The sequence below is a fragment of the Xiphophorus couchianus genome, chromosome 5 (genome assembly GCF_001444195.1).
Source record: "Xiphophorus couchianus chromosome 5, X_couchianus-1.0, whole genome shotgun sequence".
In the NCBI taxonomy this organism is placed as follows: Eukaryota; Metazoa; Chordata; class Actinopteri; order Cyprinodontiformes; family Poeciliidae; genus Xiphophorus; species Xiphophorus couchianus.
In genome coordinates, this window is record NC_040232.1 from 25,098,818 (window position 1) to 25,121,228 (window position 22,411).

At 41.9% G+C, this 22,411-nt stretch overlaps 1 protein-coding gene and 1 long non-coding RNA gene across 10 annotated transcripts in view; one reads left to right on the top strand and one right to left on the bottom strand.

Annotated features, from left to right (window-relative positions):
• Positions 1-22,411, bottom strand: part of snap91a (synaptosome associated protein 91a) — a 52,174-nt gene that overhangs the window by 11,332 nt on the left and 18,431 nt on the right. For 6 of the 9 annotated variants that reach the window (XM_028018467.1, XM_028018470.1, XM_028018469.1 and 3 more), the window contains exons 3-17: positions 20,959-21,034; positions 20,018-20,120; positions 19,454-19,547; positions 18,982-19,093; positions 17,939-18,045; positions 17,548-17,589; positions 15,807-15,868; positions 15,685-15,693; positions 14,244-14,256; positions 13,931-14,100; positions 13,752-13,843; positions 13,053-13,067; positions 12,512-12,775; positions 10,482-10,559; positions 8,242-8,496 (exon numbers count right to left, since the gene is read on the bottom strand). In XM_028018467.1, coding sequence (XP_027874268.1) covers positions 8,242-8,496; positions 10,482-10,559; positions 12,512-12,775; positions 13,053-13,067; positions 13,752-13,843; positions 13,931-14,100; positions 14,244-14,256; positions 15,685-15,693; positions 15,807-15,868; positions 17,548-17,589; positions 17,939-18,045; positions 18,982-19,093; positions 19,454-19,547; positions 20,018-20,120; positions 20,959-21,034 — 1,492 coding nt within the window. The remainder of the gene's footprint in view (positions 1-8,241; positions 8,497-10,481; positions 10,560-12,511; positions 12,776-13,052; positions 13,068-13,751; positions 13,844-13,930; positions 14,101-14,243; positions 14,257-15,684; positions 15,694-15,806; positions 15,869-17,547; positions 17,590-17,938; positions 18,046-18,981; positions 19,094-19,453; positions 19,548-20,017; positions 20,121-20,958; positions 21,035-22,411) is intronic. The other 3 variants (XM_028018466.1, XM_028018468.1, XM_028018464.1) reach the window with 3 other exon arrangements.
• Positions 239-6,077, top strand: LOC114145084 (uncharacterized). The gene is made up of 2 exons (XR_003595610.1): positions 239-539; positions 5,937-6,077. It is a non-coding gene; the product is annotated as an uncharacterized LOC114145084 (long non-coding RNA).

The window sequence follows — 22,411 nt, forward strand, 5'->3', positions numbered from 1 at the left end:
AGTTATTTAGCTATATTAGCTAAATTTTCAACAAGTCATATCAAAAAAGAAAAAAACTACGCTAACATTAGCCTACCACCTGTCAAGTAAACTGGCATGGAGTTGTGAGATCTTTCCAGGTACACGCAGAAAAGGTGTATGAAGGCCTGAGAGAAATAAAGCAATCTAGTGGTTTACTTAAATAAATCATTTCAGTTTAATATGTATATCAATAATCAATATATAACTTTGTATTTCTAAATGTAATGTTGATCTGTAATGTGATTAATTATAATGAAGATGATTGATGACTTATAGTAAGAGAAAAATGTGATTAATTATAATATGTTGATCTGTAATGTGATTAATTATAAGGACTTAATGAATATCGAAGCCAAGATGATTTATGGTTTTAATGCGATGGTTAAAGGTTTGTAACAGATGATAAAGTGAGTTATAGCGAAGTCAGGAAAGATACAGTCTCATGATGAGTGAGGCCTCGCTGACAAGATGTCGCAAGCTGGGGAAGCAAGGGACTTTCGCAAGACTCAGTGAACAGGGTGGGGAACACCGGGGATTACACAATGAGCAGCAGATGTTCAGGAAGCCACAGGAGCTCGCCATACACACATATGGGAGTGGAAAAGCAGAAGTTCAAGAAAAAAATAGTAAACCGAGCTGCCCATACACACATATGGAGGAAAAAAGTATAAAACAGGACGGGAAAGAGGAAGTAACTGTTCTTTGTCTGCGGCACCGAAGTAGAGTTGACACAAAGAAGCAGATCGAGGAGACAGCAGCAGACCACACCTTGGAGCTACGGGAAAAGCTGAAGCTTCGTGCCGCCAAAGGGAGACAAGTTCCAATCGTCCAACCCGGGTTCCTGATTCGATCGTCGGTCTTGCCTCAACCCAAACATTGCAACAGACTTGGAGAAAAGACAAAGGTTCCGGAGGGATAAAGAGTCGGGTTTTCAAAGCAATTGAACCCTCTCTACTTTGCTTCTATTCTAAAGAGGATTTTTCCACACAAAGGACAAAGATTCAGACCAAGGTTTTCGGACGTTCCTGTTGCTAAAGATCCACCTCCAACTGGGTATGAGTTGAACTTGCTTCCTAAAAAGCTATCTCAGAATCTGCGACATAGGTTAGGGAAAAGAGACAGGATGGTATGATTATACATGTTGATTTTATTACACTGCTCTTGAATTATATACAATTGATTATTGATTTGTATGTCACATATCCCTGCTTAAGCTTGCTTAATAAATTCATACTCTAAAATTCTAATGAGGTTGGTGGACATTGGAATTAATTGAGTCATTTACTCATTTTTCAGTTCTTTTAATAAAGGTAAAACTAATGTACAGGGTTCTAGTGAAAAGGAGGCTTCATAATTTCCTTTGGTGAGAGTAAAATAATGACCCGGGGACTTACATCCAAGTCACTAAATTTAATCTAGCCGGTTCCAAGAGCAAGTTATATTTTAGAAAGCGAGCTACCGTTAACAGGAGTGGTTATTGGAATTATGCAGCTGTGAGGGCTACTCAGCTGATTGTTCCTTAACTGAAAAGGGTCGTAACTTCTGGATTGGAGGTAGTTAGAGCTAGACGAATCGCTTTCGACACCAGTTTAAATAGATTATCTCTTATAGATCTCGTTTAGGGTAATACCTAGGTCTTAGAGATTTTCCGGACCTGTTAGATAGAGAACTGGTCAGTAGTCAGCCCCGGAGGGTTGTGATGAAGTGGGCGGGGCTAGCTATTGCAGGATAACGGACATGGCGCCCAACGTGGGGCGGTGCCAAGTAGGCAGTGCCAAGTAGGCGGGCCCTAATACACCAGGTCAGTAAAAACAGAATGTGTGATTCTGAATAGCTAACTTGGATGGTTGACTCTTAGAGAATAGAGTTAACAGTGACTGATAAGGCCGTCAGTCACAACCCTTGCAGTAACTGTATAGCATGCAGGTGAGGGAAAGCTTCTACTGAGGATAAGTGATAGTATCCAGACAGTGAAGCCAGTAGCCAACGCAGCCTGGACCCATCCCTACTCAAGAGCGCAAAGAAAGGCTTTGGGGGATAGGCAACTCGAAGACAAAGACAACTATGAATGAAGAAGAAGGAGGGGAACTGGATCCCCTGCCAAAGCCAGCAAAGGGACAAGGGGCAAGCAACATCAGCCAAGACGGGGAAGATCATCAAACCCGCCTTTCCCAATCTACTATATCACAACTTCCTGTAATGTTGATATTACTCGGTGATGGATTGGATTCCTGGACTGGGACACTGAAAAGGACTTTCTTCGAATCTCATTATAGTACCAACGAGAACAAGGTTCGAGACATGATGGACTACATGATACAGACCCAGATATACTACTGCTCCCGACTTAACGATGGTCACCGACTGGGGGTCGTCAAATGCCCAGTGAAAGTTGCTAAGAAGTTGGAAATTAAAGAGTGGCTAGAATGGTTCGCCGGGCTCCTTGAGAGATGGACCGCTGGTGAGCTGCGGATTGTTTACAGCCCCTCTGGGAAGTATGACGGAGTAGTGAAGACAGCTACAAGGGCAGCGGGCATCGACGGGATCCTGATAGAACAGCTGGCTAGAGGGGTAAGTCAGTACAAAGAGTGTAGAGAAGCCCTGCAGAGACTGTCGACCTACAAAAGCATCAAAGAAAAGGAGCGAGCCCCGGAGAAGGCGGAATCGGAGGTGGCTGAGGCCCCCTCTCGACTGCCCAGCAGAGCCACAACACCGACTAACCAGCCGAAGCAAGCTCAGCAGGACCTGATAGACCTGACGGGCGGCGATGACGACATCCCAGTTCGACCGGGATCATCGCGGAACGACGAGATCCCCTCTGAGCAGTCAGAAGAGGAAAATCACGAGGGATCGCTCATTGACGGTTTCACTGAGGAGCAGTTGGAGCAAGCGGCCAGGGATTGGCCCCCTCGACGGGGTCAGGAGTTCGGGTTTCATCCCCGAGTCCACAGCACAGAAAGGAGGCAGCCACTGCCACCTACGGAGACTCCAGCGGGCAGCAGCTCCGACGAGGACGAGGAGGAATCGGATGAGGAGCTGTGGGACCCCGGCCGCCATAAGAAGAAGACCCAGAAGTCAGATGTTTGGAGGAGGACCCGAGAGTTGGCCAAAATACCATCAGAGACCATCAGCTTAAGGCTGCAATCCGGGCTCATGATTCACCAGTTTATTGGAGGAATATGGGACCTTGAAGGTGACGGGCTGATTGTGTTCACCAATGATAAATACAAGATCCACAATCGAAAGTTTCGACGCAGCCTTAAAAACCAAGCTGGGAAATATTACCAAAAAGATTCAAAGGTGTTGGAGGCTTCCTGTAGTGAAAAAACTAAAGGAGACGTAGTGATGATGAAGGGCTACAGTCTTCCTTATGGTGCCGTAATCCTGGTCCCAATTGATGTTTACAAGAAAGGAGAGAGTCTGGAGGAGTATCGGAAGAAGATGTGGCACGGACTCGAAAGGGGCCTGGTGACTGCCAGCAACAAAAGCATGAGAAGGGTGATGGTGAGCGTGCAGGGACTAAGATCGACAGATTTGCCAGGAGACACCACCAGGTCGGTCACAGAGAATGGAGTGGTGAACATAGCCAAGACCAACAGTCATTTCTTTGTGTTCAAAGAGGTAGTGGTGGTGGTTGACCCTCATATGCATCGACTCCGTACGGAGCAAGGTGTACGAATGGCAACTGAGATGGAGGAGCCTATTTCTGCATAAGAGAGAGCTGCCGTGTGCCTGCGAGCCATTCAATCTTCGCTGCAGCTGCTGACAAGACCTGAACTGGAGGACCCATCACCGGACATCATGGCATCCAACTCTTCAACCAACTCATCAAACCCCAACTCACTTTTTGCACCACTTCAAGTGAGTACCTTTGAGCACTTAGGGGTTACCCTAGCCTGGGTACTCTACTGCCACACTGGTTCCTGGCCCAGGGGACATCCTATGAGGATCTTCGTTGCGCTACAAGGATATGTCAAGCTTATCCTACGACCCATCATCCTCCAGAAATGGGGGTTAGCTTCATCCCTCTTCGCTTGTTACTTGATGGGCCGTACCCGCATCAACTGGCGCAGGGGGGTTGTGGTTTGCCTATGGCTCATGACGGATACCACAGCCCTGATACTGGAGTTGGTCATTGGGAAAAGTCACGCTACTCGAACCACTCCACTTAAGATCCTCACAGCTATTTTAGAGGGGTTTTTCGTCGTATCTATCCTCGTCTACTTAGCGCGCCAGGCCTTTTCCATCAAAGGTCGGGGCAGGCGCATCTGGCTGCAAAAGTGGATAGTTCTGGCTCTTTGGGCAACGGTTTGGGGGATCTTGGTGGTCCTTTACTGGCTTCAGGAGACCTCAGACCTGGCCATCGTTGTATGGATGATGACCTATGCTGCAATATTCCATGATTCCGCTCATGTCTATGATCTGGGCGAACCAGCTCCAGATCATGACATTCCAGTTCCTGTGATTAATTCTCCGTGGCTCGCAGCACAAGAGCTTAAAACCAGCTACTCTCTCTCCGCTTTTGCCTTTGCATATTCGTTGTTTTATTACATATTTTTATTACTCAGAAACAGCTAATCATGAAGTTACCTGGGTTGCAATTTCTCCTCAGGCACCAACCTGCTGTGTGGGGTGTGGAATCGCCGCAGAATCTTATGGATTCATTTGGGTGGCATCGTCCGCCCGCTGGTGTCACAAATGCGTGAGCAGCCATTTTAATGATGTAACGGCAATCCACTGTGCTACGGGACGGGAGGATTTGCCCTACATTGCGGCTTCCACCTCTAAATCCCTGGAACGGGTGCACAAAATCGTGTGGACCTCTGCGTTGGGACAGAATGACGACGAGCTTACAACACCTCCGATGTACACGGGACTATTGCTGCCCGTAATACAGAAATTATGGGAACACCAGCTTACTCGGCAATGCCTCCCGACTCTGCATCTTCTGGATGGCCGAGTTGTGGCAGTGGGCGAGTACCTCCCACCTGCATGCCCCATGTCTCCGGATTTGTTTATCGACGTCGGCTGTCAAACCAGCAGTGCAACTCACGAGACAAGCACCCAAACTGAGACACTCAGTTCTTCTCACCAAACATGCCAGACTGAGGACACCCTTTCCCCGTCATCTCCATCACCAAGCGACATGGCTTTCCAGGAACTGCTGGCGGAGTTGAACGGCTACTGCAACACCCCATCCGCGATGCTAGACTTCGGGATGGACCTGCCTTCGCCTCTGCCACCACCGCTGGAGCACGTGACCCTTTCCGGTTCCGGAGGCTCCGCACTTGACAACGATTTAGGCGTGGAGAACTGGCTTTCTCCACCGTCCAATCTGACGGAGTATGAGGTTGTGGATACCTGGACACCTTCGTCGTCTCCGGTGACCTGCTATGAGCGTGACATCCTGACGGCTCACTGCGATGATGGACTTGACCTCTTTTGACTTTGGACTTTATGTTTTCTGCGAAGCACCGTCCGATCTCACGGAGGGGGTGTCAAGTAAACTGGCATGGAGTTGTGAGATCTTTCCAGGTACACGCAGAAAAGGTGTATGAAGGCCTGAGAGAAATAAAGCAATCTAGTGGTTTACTTAAATAAATCATTTCAGTTTAATATGTATATCAATAATCAATATATAACTTTGTATTTCTAAATGTAATGTTGATCGGTAATGTGATTAATTATAATGAAGATGATTGATGACTTATAGTAAGAGAAAAATGTGATTAATTATAATATGTTGATCTGTAATGTGATTAATTATAAGGACTTAATGAATATCGAAGCCAAGATGATTTATGGTTTTAATGCGATGGTTAAAGGTTTGTAACAGATGATAAAGTGAGTTATAGCGAAGTCAGGAAAGATACAGTCTCATGATGAGTGAGGCCTCGCTGACAAGATGTCGCAAGCTGGGGAAGCAAGGGACTTTCGCAAGACTCAGTGAACAGGGTGGGGAACACCGGGGATTACACAATGAGCAGCAGATGTTCAGGAAGCCACAGGAGCTCGCCATACACACATATGGGAGTGGAAAAGCAGAAGTTCAAGAAAAAAATAGTAAACCGAGCTGCCCATACACACATATGGAGGAAAAAAGTATAAAACAGGACGGGAAAGAGGAAGTAACTGTTCTTTGTCTGCGGCACCGAAGTAGAGTTGACACAAAGAAGCAGATCGAGGAGACAGCAGCAGACCACACCTTGGAGCTACGGGAAAAGCTGAAGCTTCGTGCCGCCAAAGGGAGACAAGTTCCAATCGTCCAACCCGGGTTTCTGATTCGATCGTCGGTCTTACCTCAACCCAAACATTGCAACAGACTTGGAGAAAAGACAAAGGTTCCGGAGGGATAAAGAGTCGGGTTTTCAAAGCAATTGAACCCTCTCTACTTTGCTTCTATTCTAAAGAGGATTTTTCCACAAAAAGGACAAAGATTCAGACCAAGGTTTTCGGACGTTCCTGTTGCTAAAGGTCCACCACCAACTGGGTATGAGTTGAACTTGCTTCCTAAAAGGCTATCTCAGAATCTGCGACATAGGTTAGGGAAAAGAGACAGGATGGTATGATTATACATGTTGATTTTATTACACTGCTCTTGAATTATATACAATTGATTATTGATTTGTATGTCACATATCCCTGCTTAAGCTTGCTTAATAAATTCATACTCTAAAATTCTAATGAGGTTGGTGGACATTGGAATTAATTGAGTCATTTACTCATTTTTCAGTTCTTTTAATAAAGGTAAAACTAATGTACATGGTTCTAGTAAAGAGGAGGCTTCATAATTTCCTTTGGTGAGAGTAAAATAATGACCCAGGGACTTACATCCAAGTCACTAAATTTAATCTAGCCGGTTCCAAGAGCAAGTTATATCTTAGAAAGCGAGCTACCGTTAACAGGAGTGGTTATTGGAATTACGCAGCTGTGAGGGCTACTCAGCTGATTGTTCCTTAACTGAAAAGGGTCGTAGCTTCTGGATTGAAGGTAGTTAGAGCTAGACGAATCGCTTTCGACACCAGTTTGAATAGATTATCTCTTATAGATCTCGTTTAGGGTAATACCTAGGTCTTAGAGATTTTCCGGACCTGTTAGATAGAGAACTGGTCAGTAGTCAGCCCCGGAGGGTTGTGATGAAGTGGGCGGGGCTAGCTATTGCAGGATAACGGACACACCTCAGCTAACTGCTCAAAATGAAGTGTAAGAGCAAACAACTTTTTTATTTGTATTCCAGAATTATTGACTTAAATGAGCATATTTATCTTGCTGAAAAGTTACATTTGCATTAATTTAGTCTTACTTCAAGTGTACAAAAATATTTGAACTAGAAACTGGATTCAAATACTTGGTAAGCGTTTTTGCATAGAATGAACAAATTGAACTAAATTGATCTGAATTTGTTCCCATATTAGGGGGATTTTGCTGAATAGAATAAGGAAATTTAGGTGATTGTGATTGTTTAGCTGTTCCATCATTCACTTTTTTGTATATCAAAATGGAAAAGACACATTTTGATTAACGAGTTCATAGATATTTTGTACAATAACCAAAATATCAGTGAATGACCAAAACAGGAGACATTTATCCTTTTTGGAGATTTTCCTTTTGTAAATATTCCAATCACAACGTAGTTCAGATAAACCAGTTGCTTATCTGAACTACATACAGTATCTGTTCAGGTTTGTGAGGCGAATCAGAGCATTTTAAAAAGAGATTTGTGAAGCATAAAATCTAAAATGAAGCAATATTCCATTTTAACTCAAGTGCATAAGCTACAAAAAAAGCATTCTCAGAAGGATCTAAAGTTATAACAAACAGCAGAAGAAAACGGTTTTCTTCCCTTTAAGGTCTGGCACTCTGTTAGTATTCAGTCAAAAATCAAAGCACGTTGACCCACCTCTGTGCATAAAATGACATTTGCCTTTATGCCCCAACAAATCTGATTTGGTTTAGTTCCTCATACAAACAAACAAAAAAAAATGTGTTCAATTTGTTTTTGCTTTTTATTCTTTCCATACAAATTCTTTTCGGCTTTTACAGAGGCAGTCAAAGTGCTTGGATAACAGTAAACAAAATGAAATGTATCACTGGCACCATCATCATAATCAGCAGCAAAGAGCAACACAATCAGAGTCATCTAACAATTCAGCGTCCCTGTTGCCATAATGCAGGTAAAATGCAGTGAGTGAGTGCATAATGAGAGCGAGAGGACATTACCACCAAAGATATCTAGAGTCGGGGCAGCTGCAGACTCTGTGGTGGTGGTGTCGGTGGTGGTTGTGGTGGTGGTAGTAGTAGTAGTGGAGGAAGGGGCGGGAGCAGCGGGGGCAGCGATGGGGGCGATGACGGTCGGCGCCTCGCTAGAGGTGGGAGGAGTGATGGCGGTGGCGGCCTCCGAGTCAGAAGGCCTCATAGCGAACAGGTCCAGCTCTGGAGCAATCCTTGAGCTCCCTTCCGTGGTCGCGAAGGGGTCTTTAGGAAGAGCAGCGGGGGTTTGGTGTGGACAGGTTAGAGTGGGTTATGATTGGAGAAAAGGAAAAAGGCGGTTTAGGGATGGTGAAAAACAACATTTACTTTGAAAAGCATGCTTCTGAGGGAAAATGCTGTCTAAAGCTTGAGATTACTTTATGTGCATTTATTTGTTAGCAGGAGTGGCTTCCATAAGTAGCAATTAACTTCCTCTAACTTCAAAGCATGAAGCATGACTGAATGTTTCTGAGCCTGTGAAGCCTGCTAGAGTTGTAATGGAGGACATAGCATCAAACAGTAGAAGCAATGACAAAATAAACGCAGCCAGATTATTTTTCTTCATTGGCACCGACTTATATCCATCTGAGCATCTCTGAAATTATCTAAAAATGGCTGTCTACTGATCTACTGTTGTAGATCTAACTTGAATAAGTTTGAGAAGATCTGTGGAGAAAAAATTAAAGAAAAAAAAAAATAGTCGAGCCAAGTTTAGAGAGACGTGCCCATATCAATTGTGGACCAATTTTAGCCAAAGATCACTTCTATTTGTAGTTTTTTTTTAAATAAATGCAAAAAACATTTATCACCTTTTAATTGTGTGCCAAATTATTTGAACAACAAAACAAAAAAGCAAATTGTGGAATTAGGCTTTAAAATAAAATAGCTACTTAGCTTCTGCTAGTTAGCACTGGGTATGTATTTTTGGGGGCAAAACCACTAATATATACTAAACCTTTTCTCACTAGCCACATTTTAAGCTAGTGAGTTGATGTTTATTTAAAGGGAATGAGTGAAAACCAAACCTAAACGTTGTCTCTAATAGTACTTTTAGCATAAATTCAACATGCTAATGCTAACATAGTGGTTGTGACGCTACATGGCAAAGGAAATGAGTACATTTACAAGGTAAGTATCTCCTTGACCAATGTAGCAGTCTGCTACATTGTAGTGTAAAGTGTAATTCATGCATGTTAAGAGGAAATTAACCCTCTATTGTTTTCCAAGCAATAAGAAAAGAAGCTGTGCATGCACAAAACAGCTAACATTTTATACACAGTTCATGATATCTGATAACAAAACAAAGACTAAAGAAACCATCATATTTTGAAAACCCCACAACAAATCAAAGATTACGTTTAGTCAGTGATTTATGAATAGATATCAGAAATTTTTATTATCACTGTATGGCTGTCATGTTTTCTTTATGTGAATATGCATTTCTTTTTATTTAATCAACAGTATAAATAAAAATGTATGTTGTTATTATTAATGGGTTAGTTTTATGCTTAAAGTCAGATAAAATGACACAAAAATAGTCAAAAATCTTCACTTCTAAAATCATTAAACAATTAAAAGGTTTTTGCTTTAAACGTTGCAACAGATTAAACTTGCAAATTTCTAGAATTTGTCAGTCAACAGTGCATGTGTGAACATTTTGCTTATAACACATGCACGCTACAGTAACTTTATAAGGATGTGCAGAGAGAGATTGATGTGAATATGTTTGAAACTACAAGTTCACTACAAGTTTATCCAAAGCACTACAACCCTGTTGGTCAAAGAGAGTTAAGTTATGGAGTTATTAAAACCGTAGGAAAAACAACAAAAAAGGCTCTGCAATGATTAAAATTTCCATCTAATATTATCATGGTTAGTAATACTCAAACAGACTGTATTCAATTTCTTGACACAACAGCTAACACCTTTACTAAGTATATTTTTAAAGAATATTCCCTTGCTATCTAAACAGGAAGAAGAAGGAATAGTAGAGATGAAGGAGGAGAGGGTCCATGACTGGGGCATTAGCAGGATTTGGGGTGAGACAGTAGGCCACCCGGGGGCAATGGTTTGCTCTACTGTCTCCTATAAAGCAGTGGCAGCTTTAGCACGACAGGAGCAAGAAGTCTCATGTACACACACACACACACCCTTGTGTATTCAAACGTCCTCGCAGACACTTGCTCACAAGAAGCCGTTTTGTGACCCACCAGATCCACTAAATGCATCAGCAGCGGGGCCCGCGGCCGCGGCAGCAGGACCGTCTCCTGGGGAAGGTGCAAACGCATCTAGGGTATTGCAGACGACAACAGTGGACACGCAAAAAAAAAAAAAACACAAAGCGAAAGGCAACACCCGGGTAAACACACCAAGACACACAGACGTACAGAACAGAAGATGAGTCAACAGATGAAAAGGACAGGAAACAAAAAAATGAGAAGTTAGCGTCAGGAATAAGGCTGAGAATACAAGAAATATGCAGCCTGGTTCGGTGCAGTGATAGATTCAGTTGCATCACTGCTCACATGATGAGTTTAGAAGGATAGGGGGAGGAAGGTGGGGAAAAAAGGGGAGCTGCATAATGCTGCATTCACCGTGCGCACTACCTGCACAGGCTCGAGTAATGAAGCTAGTTGTCACAAGTTACTTTGACTCTGTGACAAGTCGGGAGGATGGCAGCAGGGATGGGAAAAAATCATGGTCTCTCTTTGACACAGAACAGATTTTTATTCAGTAGTCGTTAAGCTTTAGTTTTCATGTAGAAGAGCAGAAATATGATTATGAAAGTGACTTATCAGCTCATCGTCATGACATAAATATGGAACAATAGGAGTAAAACTATTTATGAGATTTAACAAAAAGCCCAAAAATCAAAGAAAATATGTAGCATATAAAACCAGATTAATTTGACAATGCACACATTATTTCAGCATTATAAAACAAATAACATTTAAAAAAAAAAAAGTTAATTATGGAGATAATTAAGAGCTGAATTGAAACCTGGAGTAAAAAACATGTCGGTGGGTAATTCCTATTTGGATGGAGTAGTAGAAATGACAACTGTTGTCTTCTGCATTCAGTGATTAAAGGAGGATTTAAAAACTGATTACATGTAAACGTATTTTTCTGAGCATGTTGATTTGTGATTATTAAATGACAATTTATCATTTATCAAGAAGTTTTTTTTAATCATGATAGAAATTCTGATTTATTATGATCTCAATAAGTTCCAAATAATAATAATAATAATAAATGACAGTATTATCAAAACTGTTAACTTTACTATTTTCTCCAGTGTTTGTCCCATGAGTTTTTAATTTTTTTTTCTAAAAAATATCTATTATTATTACTAAGTAATAATGGAACATCTGTCGACTGGTCTTTGGTAGATTTTTGCTACACCATAACATTTGTCTTGTTACACCTGCAAATTATTGATATGCAATCTTTACAGTAAAGGAAACAAGAATAAGAATTACAAAAACAAACTAACACTGCAACAGTTTTATTGGTTTACAAAGAAATAGTAAATTTAATCTAGTCTTTAACAGGTTATATAATACCTGACATTTAACCTCGAATGTAAAAAAAATATATATACATTTTGCACACTGTTACTTTATAAAGAAAGATTAAACCATTAATTCATAAGGTTTAAAAAGGAAGAAACCAACTTCATCAGGTGACATGACCACCATAATAAAAGTTTGCTGCTGCTCTGAAGCGCACAGGGAAGATATTAGCAATTACCTTAGATATGTAATTGGCTTAGGAGACTCTAAACAGTTTGAAGCCAATTATTCTGCACAGATAAATATTGTTCATCAGTGGAAAATGTTTAAGTACGTTGGCAGCCTTCCCAAACAAAAAGGCTTCGGCCTATTCTTCAGCAAGGGGGGCCATGCTGCGATGAGAGAAACTGGAAGAACTCAAGAGTTTACTGGCTTAAGTCAACATGCTAAAGGGTAAAGTTCTTGACAGAACAGACTGAACAAGTGAGGCTTATTTAGAAGAGTTGCAAAAACAAAAGTTTTAATAAAAAACAGAGCAACATGATCAGGGTTTCTGGCTCCACGTTCCATCTAACGTTAAAAATAAGTAAGTTATTAAGCCATTAAGGACAGAAATATAAACCTAAAATTCATTTTATTATTTTACCATGACCGTATAACACTGTATGACTTGACAATGACGAGGTTTGGCTTAAGCCATGCTAGGCTGCACGCTAACCTACACTGACCTCCAAAAAGGTCGATGTCAGTGGCTGAGGCGGCAGCAGGAGCAGAGACAGGCAGCGATGTGGGGGGCGGCACCGGTGCAGCTGCAGCAGCAGTGGTTCCAGAAGCGGTTGCCGGCGCAGCGACTGCGGCGGCTGCAGGCGCGGCAACGGTGGCAGCGGCAGCAGCAGGGGCGGTAGTGACGGCAGCGGCGGCGCCTGCAGCGTCAGCTGGCTTCCCGTCTGCCGCGAGAGCTTGAGGCGCGCCATTGGTGGCGGCTGGGGCAGCTATGTGGACAGACGCCCCGTAACCCCATTGCCAGACCCAGTCACATCCCCCCCAACAGACGGACAGAAAAGGAGGAAAAGAGAAAATAGAGGAGAAACGGCTCATTCACAGGGAATGCAAGGTGGAAGGATTTAGACTGAAGTGTGTGGTGGGAGCAACCGCTGGCCATCGAGTCAAACTTCGAACAGAAAACAAAGATGGGACCTGAAAAGCAAATATCAGCAAGCATTTCACAGGTTCAGTCTGTGGCGCTGTGACTGAAAGTGGAATACTCACCACCTGCCAAGAGATCTGCAACAGAGAGACAAAAACAAAATAAATAAGTCAATGAAAAGGTGCCCCGAATCCTCGGAAAAGAAACGATGCAGTGCTCCAGCTAAAACAAACAAAACCCGAGTGACCAAAAGTTCACCACTGCAAAGAGCTCAACGGGGTTAGACCTTGTCTCTCTTGGTGAGAATTTTATATCCAACTTTTGTATTTAGACAAAACAGTATTTCATGACTGTGAAAGTGTTAATAGAGCTCTAGCATAGTAAAAACGGTTTCTTATCTTGGGATGTATGCTGGTGTTTTGAAAAATGTGTGATAGATGGGTCTAAGTATAAGCAAATTGATTTTATGGAACATGGAGTTCTCTCACATTTTTAAAGTGTGTGTGCTGTGGAGTGTGTGTGCTGTTTTTGATGACTTTGAATAGCGTATCCTGGGATCGAAGGTGTCTTTCTGCCTTTGCTGTTGCTGTCTTGGTTTACTTTTTATTTCTTAACAGATCTCAACAGGTCGTCCTGTTGTCTTAGGATAACATTTTAATGCCCAGTGAGAGAACAAAGTCATAAGATGTTACTTCAGTTATCATAATGTGAAGAAAGCCGTCAGTTTCAAAATGGTTCATGAGAAATATATGCAAATATCAGACAAATGGATTTAAATTCAATGCAGGCTGGTGGGTTATGTATCTATAAGGAGATCTCACCTCCCCATCCAGTCATGGACGTTGCCGCAGCGCCCCCTGCTGACGAGGACGACATAGGGTCGAGATCCAAAAGGAACCCGTCGTCCAGAGCGCTGTAAACGGAGGAAAGGCCCATTTATAGAAGTCCGTTTTGATAACTGAATTATGCAGCTGTCATAGCGTTGTCGAGTGACACCCACTTGCTGGTAACGGTGGTGGCAGGGGCCGGTGCGGTTGGAGTAACAGAGGGTGGAGGGGGTTTCACCGGCGGCCCGGGACGAGCTGGAGGCCTGCTGGCTGCAGCGGGAGGAGCAGGTTTGGCTGGTGCTGCAGCAGCAGCAGCAGGAGTACTGTTGTTGGTTGTTGCATCCTGACGCAAAGAAATTGCCCCGTTAGGTGGTAAATAACAGGTTTGAGTGATGGAAGTCAACAGCTTCCACCCTGTAGCTAAATGTGTCGCTTTGTAGGGAGGTTTTTTATTCTTATTGTCTTAAACAACGATCACGGACTTACCTTAGAGGGTGATCTGTAAAAACAACAAAGTTACAGAAGTTAGAGTTTAGTGATGCATGTTGGTCACAGTATCTGTTATTGAGATGGTGCAAAAAGTGACAGTAATATCTAATATCTGTCAGGCCTAAAACATGGCTTAAATAATGGACCCCATGCAGGTTGGTTACTAACAGCATCAAAGCAGCAAATTCACCTTTGTTTGAATGAAAATGTAAAACTTCCCAAACAAAGTTTAGAGATGGATTTAAAAACAGGAGGAATTAGTGACACAAAAAGCTAAAGAAAAAGACTTCTCAATGGGATCCGTTCCACCGGGAGATTCACGTTACGGTGAAAATACTTCCACAGAGCTGCATCTAAAACTAAATGACAGTATATGACAATACGCTGGTTGTTCAGATGCCCTTTCTATGGAGTCACTGAACGCTGTCCTGTAGGACAAACACATTCAAACCCCAGGAAACCTTTTCCACATTTTGTTATGTTGCAATGACAAAACCTCGGTGAATATGAGGATTTTTTTTGTGTCATACCTACACAAACTAGGGCATCATTGTGAAGAGGACAGAAATTGCTGCATGGTAGTTTAAAGTTATATGTGGAGGCTGAACCTCCACATATAACTGCTGTTCTACTCAGCAGTTCTTAAGTCACTATCAAGGAGTTAAAACAAGCTCCTTTTTCTTCCTGAGAAGAGACTTATAAGTTAGTTTAATCTTACTTCAAGTGTACTAAGACAGCAAGGTTTCCCCCAGAAAACTTGCCAAGTTTGGTGGTTGGGCACTAGGGCAGTCATTCGTCTGCTGTATTTTTGAGTTAAAAAATGTTTAAAGTTGACAGGAAATTAGAAAATATCACTTGATAATTATGTATCATTCTACGATTGGAAGATCAATACATGAACACCAAATATAAAGTCTTAAAATGCAAACATTCTAAAAAGAAAAACTTAAATAAATAAGCAGTGCTTAGCCTGGTGGGGGCACAAGTAAAGTCTGGTAGCCCGCCAGGCTTATAATGCACTAGGGGAAACCCTGGATAGGGACCAGTAGCGCTGATTGAAGGTCGAACAGGGAGAGTAATCACATTCAAACTAGCCAGAGCCAGAAGTTTCCTGCTGCTCAAAGGCCACATAGCTAAGCACTGATTTACCGTGGAGTAGCATGCACACGAATGGATTTCATCTACCAATCAGGCAACTTCGGAAGACAATTTGTTGCCCTTGGTTTTTATTTAGGTGTCCAAGAGGAAATGTGATGTTTGACTTCACAATTAGGCCCTACTTGAGTTGGTCTGTCAAAGAAAATCCCAGTAGGACACAGTGAAACAGATGGACATCACATGAGGATATCTGAAAACGTTCCAGGGGTTTGAACAGCTTTGCTCACAACCCGAATGATGATGGTTTTGAACTCCGTTTTCACACTAATGACAGACTTACTTGTCTTCACTGAGTTTGGTAAAGGTAAGAAGAAACAGCAGATTAGAGACAAAGAGCATTGAGACAAAGACTGGTGCAGGTATGGTGGCAGGAAAACGCTAGAAGTTGTAGTAATTACTTACGGCTTCTTCCCCTCCAGGGTGTTGAGGTGAGTCTCGAGAGACTCCAAAAGACTTTCTGGGGCCTGCAGAGAAAATGCAGAGAATGACTCCTAATCCTGACCTGTTGGATGCATGAATGTTGCAGTCAATGTTTCTTTAATCAAGTTGGGCCGCCTGGCATGTAGAACATTACACTAAATCAGAAGGAATCTGATTCACACAGTTTATGTGCCATAACTTAAACAGAGACCCAGAAAAGGAGGAAAATCGGGAAACAGATGTGTTAAGGAGAAAATAAGTTAAAAAGCTGTATGCAAATTGAGAGAACAGAGTTCCAAACAGTCAGAGTGCAAAGCTGCATGCTCAACAACGAGCTCCTAGCATGCAACAAAAAGGATAGCTCAATACCCAGCTGGTTTTGTTTTTTCCCCTAAAGGTCAAAGTCAAATCGGCCAATAAAATAATCATTAATTGGATTTCCACACTCATTTCCTGTGTGTGTCTATTTAGAGCTTTAAAATCTGTTATGCTAAAACCTGAAACCAGCTACTGATAATGCGCCTGAGAGGGACGGCAGACACTTTGTCCCTGTGGGTTTTTCAGACGTCTGTCCTCACCACCCAGTGCAGACTGAGCAGGCCTGGAAGAGCTCCATTACTGCACTGCTCAGGCCCAGACAGCTCTAGTGTAAGGAAAACCCTTTTAAACTTGTTCTGATAAAACCGTCATTAGAGCATATTAGATAAATGGTCCAAATTATTAGTCACTATAAGTGACGATTTACTGTCAAATTGGCTGGAATGGGAGTATAACATTAGCTGAACGTGATGCTATTCTGTAGTTTCAAGCATCAGTAAGAGTGATAATATCCACCCTGTTGCACATAATATTGCCGATGCCATGGTGAGCGTCTGATTTGTGCCACCTGTTCAGCATGCCGTCGATGCAAAACATTCATGCTGCGGTTTCCAAAACAATAACCTCAGCTGTCGAGTTTCCACCGCAGGTCACAGCTTAATCGTCTGAAATGCAAGACGAAAAATCAAGTTTCTCATCCCGGGAATCTGGTGCATCTTTAAGTGATCCACGAATCGGTAATTCAGAACGGGTAAAAAACAATCCTTGTGACGCGCATGCGGTCGTGGAAACTCCACAGAGCAAAACCCAGAGATGCATCTCTTCAACTGAAAATGCGCTTTGCGGCCTCAGCAGCTGCGCGCATGTCACTTTCATCCAGTAAGCTCTTAAAGTTTCACGGTCCCACTGCGTCTGAGTGGCTACAGTTTGCGGCTAGCTGCGCGTTGTGCGTCAATTCAGCGCTCTTAAAAACAAAAACTAAAAAAAGAAAACCGGCTCTCCTCCCCTAAGTTGTCTTGCTCCCAAACGCTAGCTCTGTGCACTACTCGCTACTCACACTCTCAGCCTGAATGATCAATCTGCATCTCTGAAAGTAAAGAGAGAAGGGATGGGCGAAAACAACGGTCAATAATAACAAAAAAAAAAGAAAGAGCCACAGCTCACTGGTGGGGTGCAGGCGTCCCAGGATGTGTTTTTGTTGTTAAGAAGAAGCAACCACCGCGAAACACCAGCAGGAAGGAAAAAAAAGGTGGAGGACATTCGTACTACATGCAAGACAGTTAGGAGGTCAATAGGAAAAAGAAAAAAAAAAATACCTGACATGCACTGTTAGAGGCTTAGTGAACATATTTAATTTGATAGACAGTATTTAACGGCTGAACAAACAAGTTTTAGTCAGTCATACCTGAGTGAGCTCAGGTATGTCGTTTTTGTCTATTCCCACTTGCTGTAACAGAAAAAGTGACACGTTAAAATTCCAGTATAGTGTCAAACTCAAGATCCGTAACATAACTTTTTATGTGGCCCTCTAGAGACACATAAACAGAACCTTCAAGAAAGCAATCAATCAAATTAAAGCAGTTTTTATTGTCAAAATACGTTGCTGTGAAAAGAGTTAATTGTTGCGAACTTTAAGGGATGTTTGTCTCTCATCGACTGCAGAGACACCCAGTTATTCATATTTTGACAGTTTAATAGGTAGTTTTATCGATATGTTTTGCCACAACCGGCCTTACATGATCTTGTTGTGGCCTGACATAAAAACGAACTCGACACCCCCCTGCTCCAAACGATACCTCTGCAATTTTGAAGAACTCAGACACTCGGGTCATCCGCGTCAGGAATCTCTTGTAGATCTCCAGTCCGTCTTTACACTGGCTCCTCTTCATCTGGAAAAATTTCTCTGGACAAACAAAATGGCGGAAAAAATGTCACCCTTAAAATACACGACGCACCGTTCAACAAGGGGCCGCGAACAATGCAACGGAAAACATTTCGGCTTTTATGACGGAAACAGAAGCGAGTCCTCTCTGGGCTGAACTGGCTGTGAGTTATACGTCTGCTATGAAATACATCAAACTGGATGAAATTCCACACCCTTACGATTATTTCAGGATTTGTAAAGGATTCCTTAGCAGCTTTGTGCTGGAGACGAGTTGGGAAATCTAGGTGAAAATACGCAGCTCAGCATTGTCCACGCATTTTTTTTGAGCACCGGAAAAATATTAAGGAAGAGAAAGAGAAAATTGTTAAAAAGGGAAGTCCCCTCAAATGTGCTATTAAATTTACTCTGCGTTATACCGGCGGATGTTCTCAATGCTGAAAACAATGCCCTTCTACGTATTGTAATGTTGACTGAAAAGAAAATCAATACTTTCAACTGGAAAAATGTGAAGTCATCAAATGTAACTGAATGGACAGAGAGGCTATTTGTTTTGTGCGACTACATTGTGGAAATGTAAAAATAAATAAAGATGGAAAACAATGAAAAGCCCGATATTTTTGATAATTTAAAACCTACTGTTAAAGCATTGAATGCTTTAACAGTTTATTCTTTTGTTTCCTTTTTCCTGTTCTCTCTTCTCTCTTTTTTTTTTATTTCTTAGAAATCTTTTGATTTCAAACAGAATCAGAAATAACTGCATGCTCTAACACAGCTTCCCAAAAGAACGCTGTCACAGGATCTACAAAGGTCAGTCTGTATTGTGAAAACATAACTTTTACACCAAGGACCCTTTCAAGCTTAAATGAAGGATCTGTATCAGACCTATGAATCCATAAAAGCCATATTTTTTTCCAACATTTGAATAAAATCCGCTAAAAGAAAGTGTTTCCTCACCGAGCAGATTGATGATGCCGTCATTGTAGCAGGCGTACAACTTGATGAGATCTTTGAAGAGAAGGAGGAAGCAGGCGTTTATCACGCCGTTGTTCAGGTCTTTGGGTTGAACCTGCGAGCAAAAAGTGAAAATTTGTTTTTTGATTTAGAGCTACGGGTATTTACTTAAGTAAATAAAAAATTTTTAAAAAGCAACTGGACTTTAGTGTTTAAAAGCCGTAGTCAGAGTCACATCTTGCAGCATCTTTACAGAAACGCACATGAATTGCATAGAAGTACTTAATGACACAGCAGTATTACCAAAAATCACAACAACAACAAAAATTAACAAAACTTTCTGCTTTTATTATTAGTTTAATAACGATCATAAAACACAGGGTGACATGCTGCGAGTTTGTGTGTTTCCCGCCTCGGTGTGTGTCCCGCAGCAAATTCGGTGAACATTGCCGCCCTGCTATCAAGTGTCTCTCACCTCGAAATCCAAAAGCGAGTCGATCTGGCTCTGCAGGATCGGCATTCCTTTCAACAGCTTCTCCACTGACATGGTCCTCATCGCTCCATCGGCTCTGAGATTCAAGGAGCAGAGAAAATTACACAGCAGCTCTTTGAAATATTTACATTTGATGAGAAAACATTAACGTTTCTACGACGACATCTTCTAAAAGCTCTTCACACATCTACCGCACATGTCGTCCACCTGACTCATTTCTATTCTGTTCAGGCTTGGTGCCTGTTTATGCAGCCATAGTAAAACCTTTTATCTGCCAGTTAGCAGAGCTGTAAAATATCCAAACATGATCAAAAACCTTCTCTGTATTCATCTCTTCACTCTGGAGAAGCTCCAGCATTATCCGTCACACCAAACTAGTATCACACACAGATTCCCTTGTGAGATGCATCCTACCTCAATGGATTAGGGGGGAAAAGGGAAGGAAGAGTATCTTTTAACTCTTAATAAAAACAATAAAGCTCGTTAGCTGATGGAACCTTGGCAACTAAATAAAATAAAACGCAACAGGGAATTAAGCAACCGTACCCTTTTTTAACTCGTCCAAAGTCGAAGGACATCTGTCTGTAGGCGAAGGCCTTCTCGTTGAGATAGCGACTGTAACGTCTGATGAACGTGGACATGTCGTAGCCTGAGGAGAACACATCCATATCATCACGTCTGCAGTGAGGCGTGTTCCCATTGTGCAAACTGATGAAGCTGGGGTTTTTTTTGTTTTTTTGAAGGATGTGACCTTACTCTGGTGACAATAAATGACGCTCTGTTTAGACATTGCAGGCTTTTTAGAGACAGTCATTACATTGTAGAGAAGTCGTGATTTTTCTCACCAGTGAACAGGCTGGATTTCTGCTCTATGTGCATGCAGAAAAGCTGCTCCAAACTCATATCCAAGGTAAAAGGGGAGAGAGCATGTTTTACTAGAGCGATAAGCTGCTCTTTTTTAAATATTTTAGCGTTCCTGACAGTGCTTTATGTTAGTCGGCCTCTGTGGGAACATTTCTTAACATGGGAAGCTTTAAAAAGGGCTTGAAATGCACACTTTGGCTCTGTAAACTCTGCAGTCAAGCAAGCAGAAACACATCTGTGACAGCAGACTGTGAACCCAGTATTTATCACCGTGGGTGATGTCCTAATTTCCATAGCAATTGGTTCCTCTGACTGCAGCAGAAACTACTTGTGGATGTCAAGGTGTATTTTTGCTCTGTTGTCAAAAACGTATTTTTATGAGTCAATATGAAAAAGACTGAAATTTAAAAAAAAAAAAAAAGTAGCACATCCAAGTAAGCTACTGTATACGGCTATATATTTTCACCTTGCTTAAAAGGATGTAAACAAATCTGCATGTTTAAGGGTCATTAACGATCAAGACCCAAATTATTTCATTTTGGTTTGTTCTGTTTGAGTGTTGAAGCTCCTCCTTTTGGGGTCTGTGTGTAACGTCGTAATTGTTTGGGTCAGATGCCACGCACCATGGGAGCCAGTTTTGTCCAGGAAGTTGCTGAGGTTGAACAAGGTGTTCCTAGATGCCAGGAACTGGAGAAATCTCTGCAGAAAAGGACAAATGCACAAAGTTACGTATTTATGGTGTTACTGAGTAAGCAGTCCCTGCCTCTGTCAAGTCTTTAAAATCACAGTGGACACGTTTCAGAGGAGTCAAGCAGCACTCTGTCAGAATATGAAGTAAATAGACTTAATAAGTCAAATTAGATTTTTTGTTTCAGATATTTAGATAAAGATGAAGGTAAGCATTAATCGAAGTTGGACACATAACAGGTCAAAAAACTAGAAAGTAGTGCAAAAATAGACTCCAATGGTATTAAACCATAAAGAATATCCCAACTTCTTGCTTACCTGGAACAGGAGGCCATTTAATTGAAAAAAAAAAAACTCTGATAGAAATACAAATCTCTAAACTTACAAATCATCTGTGACATGTATGTTTGTTCCCTGGACATTACTCAAATTTAGTGACCCATGCCAACACAATGCAGTTGCCTGGGTTCCTGCTGTGATGTCAACAAGGTTTATGCCGTTATTGTTACTGTTATTATTCAGAGAGAGACGGCTCAATATCAGAGGCCTTGTCAATCCACAGATGTCTGAACAACAGGAAAAAGTTACTAAAGGTGCATTTAACTCTGCTTTCCATTTAAAGAATGTGTAAATATATTCTAGACTATAATTGGAGTTTTTACCTTCATCTTTTCAAGCATATCTGACCTGCAATGTGGAAAAAATGTCAGCATAAAGATTGCCAATGCCTAGAGGTGGTAGAAAAGTGAAAGGCACAGAGTTTTATTTAAATGCATCGTACTCATATTGTAAAGACGACACGATGTGAAGCAGAGACGCCCCTATCCATGTATCGATATTTTACTGCATCCAAAGTTCCTGACGAACTCGACACAAAGACACATGGCTGCATTTTTCACAAACAATTTTTTTAACAGTCACTCCGGTTTTCCTGGTAGAGCTGATAAAACTGTGTTGTGGTCTGTCTGCATTATTTTGTTGGCGGAATCTGGGTTTATGACAGCAAACCGGCTTGTCCTTTCTGTGTGTTTTATGCAACTTCCTCCGTTCATCGTTACAATTACATATCGACCCAAAGTGGTCAATTCAGTGAGAGAAATTCAGTTTCAGCATGTTCAAAACAAAGCGCCAAGGTACCCAAGCCGGGAGAGGGCATCTTTTTCTGTAAGCTAATACAGCACAGAATGAACTGGAACTAAACTGAAATGATGTTGCAAGTCATGAAAACAAAGTATGAAGTCGCTATCATTAGCTAGTATTAGCCCAACATTCTCAGCTAACTAAGCCATGTCAAAAAATGTGTCAGCAGCAGACGCTTCTCGCAAAGGATAAGATGTATTGTCCTTTGTCTAAACAAAGACCTTATAATTAAAATCAATGTACACCACA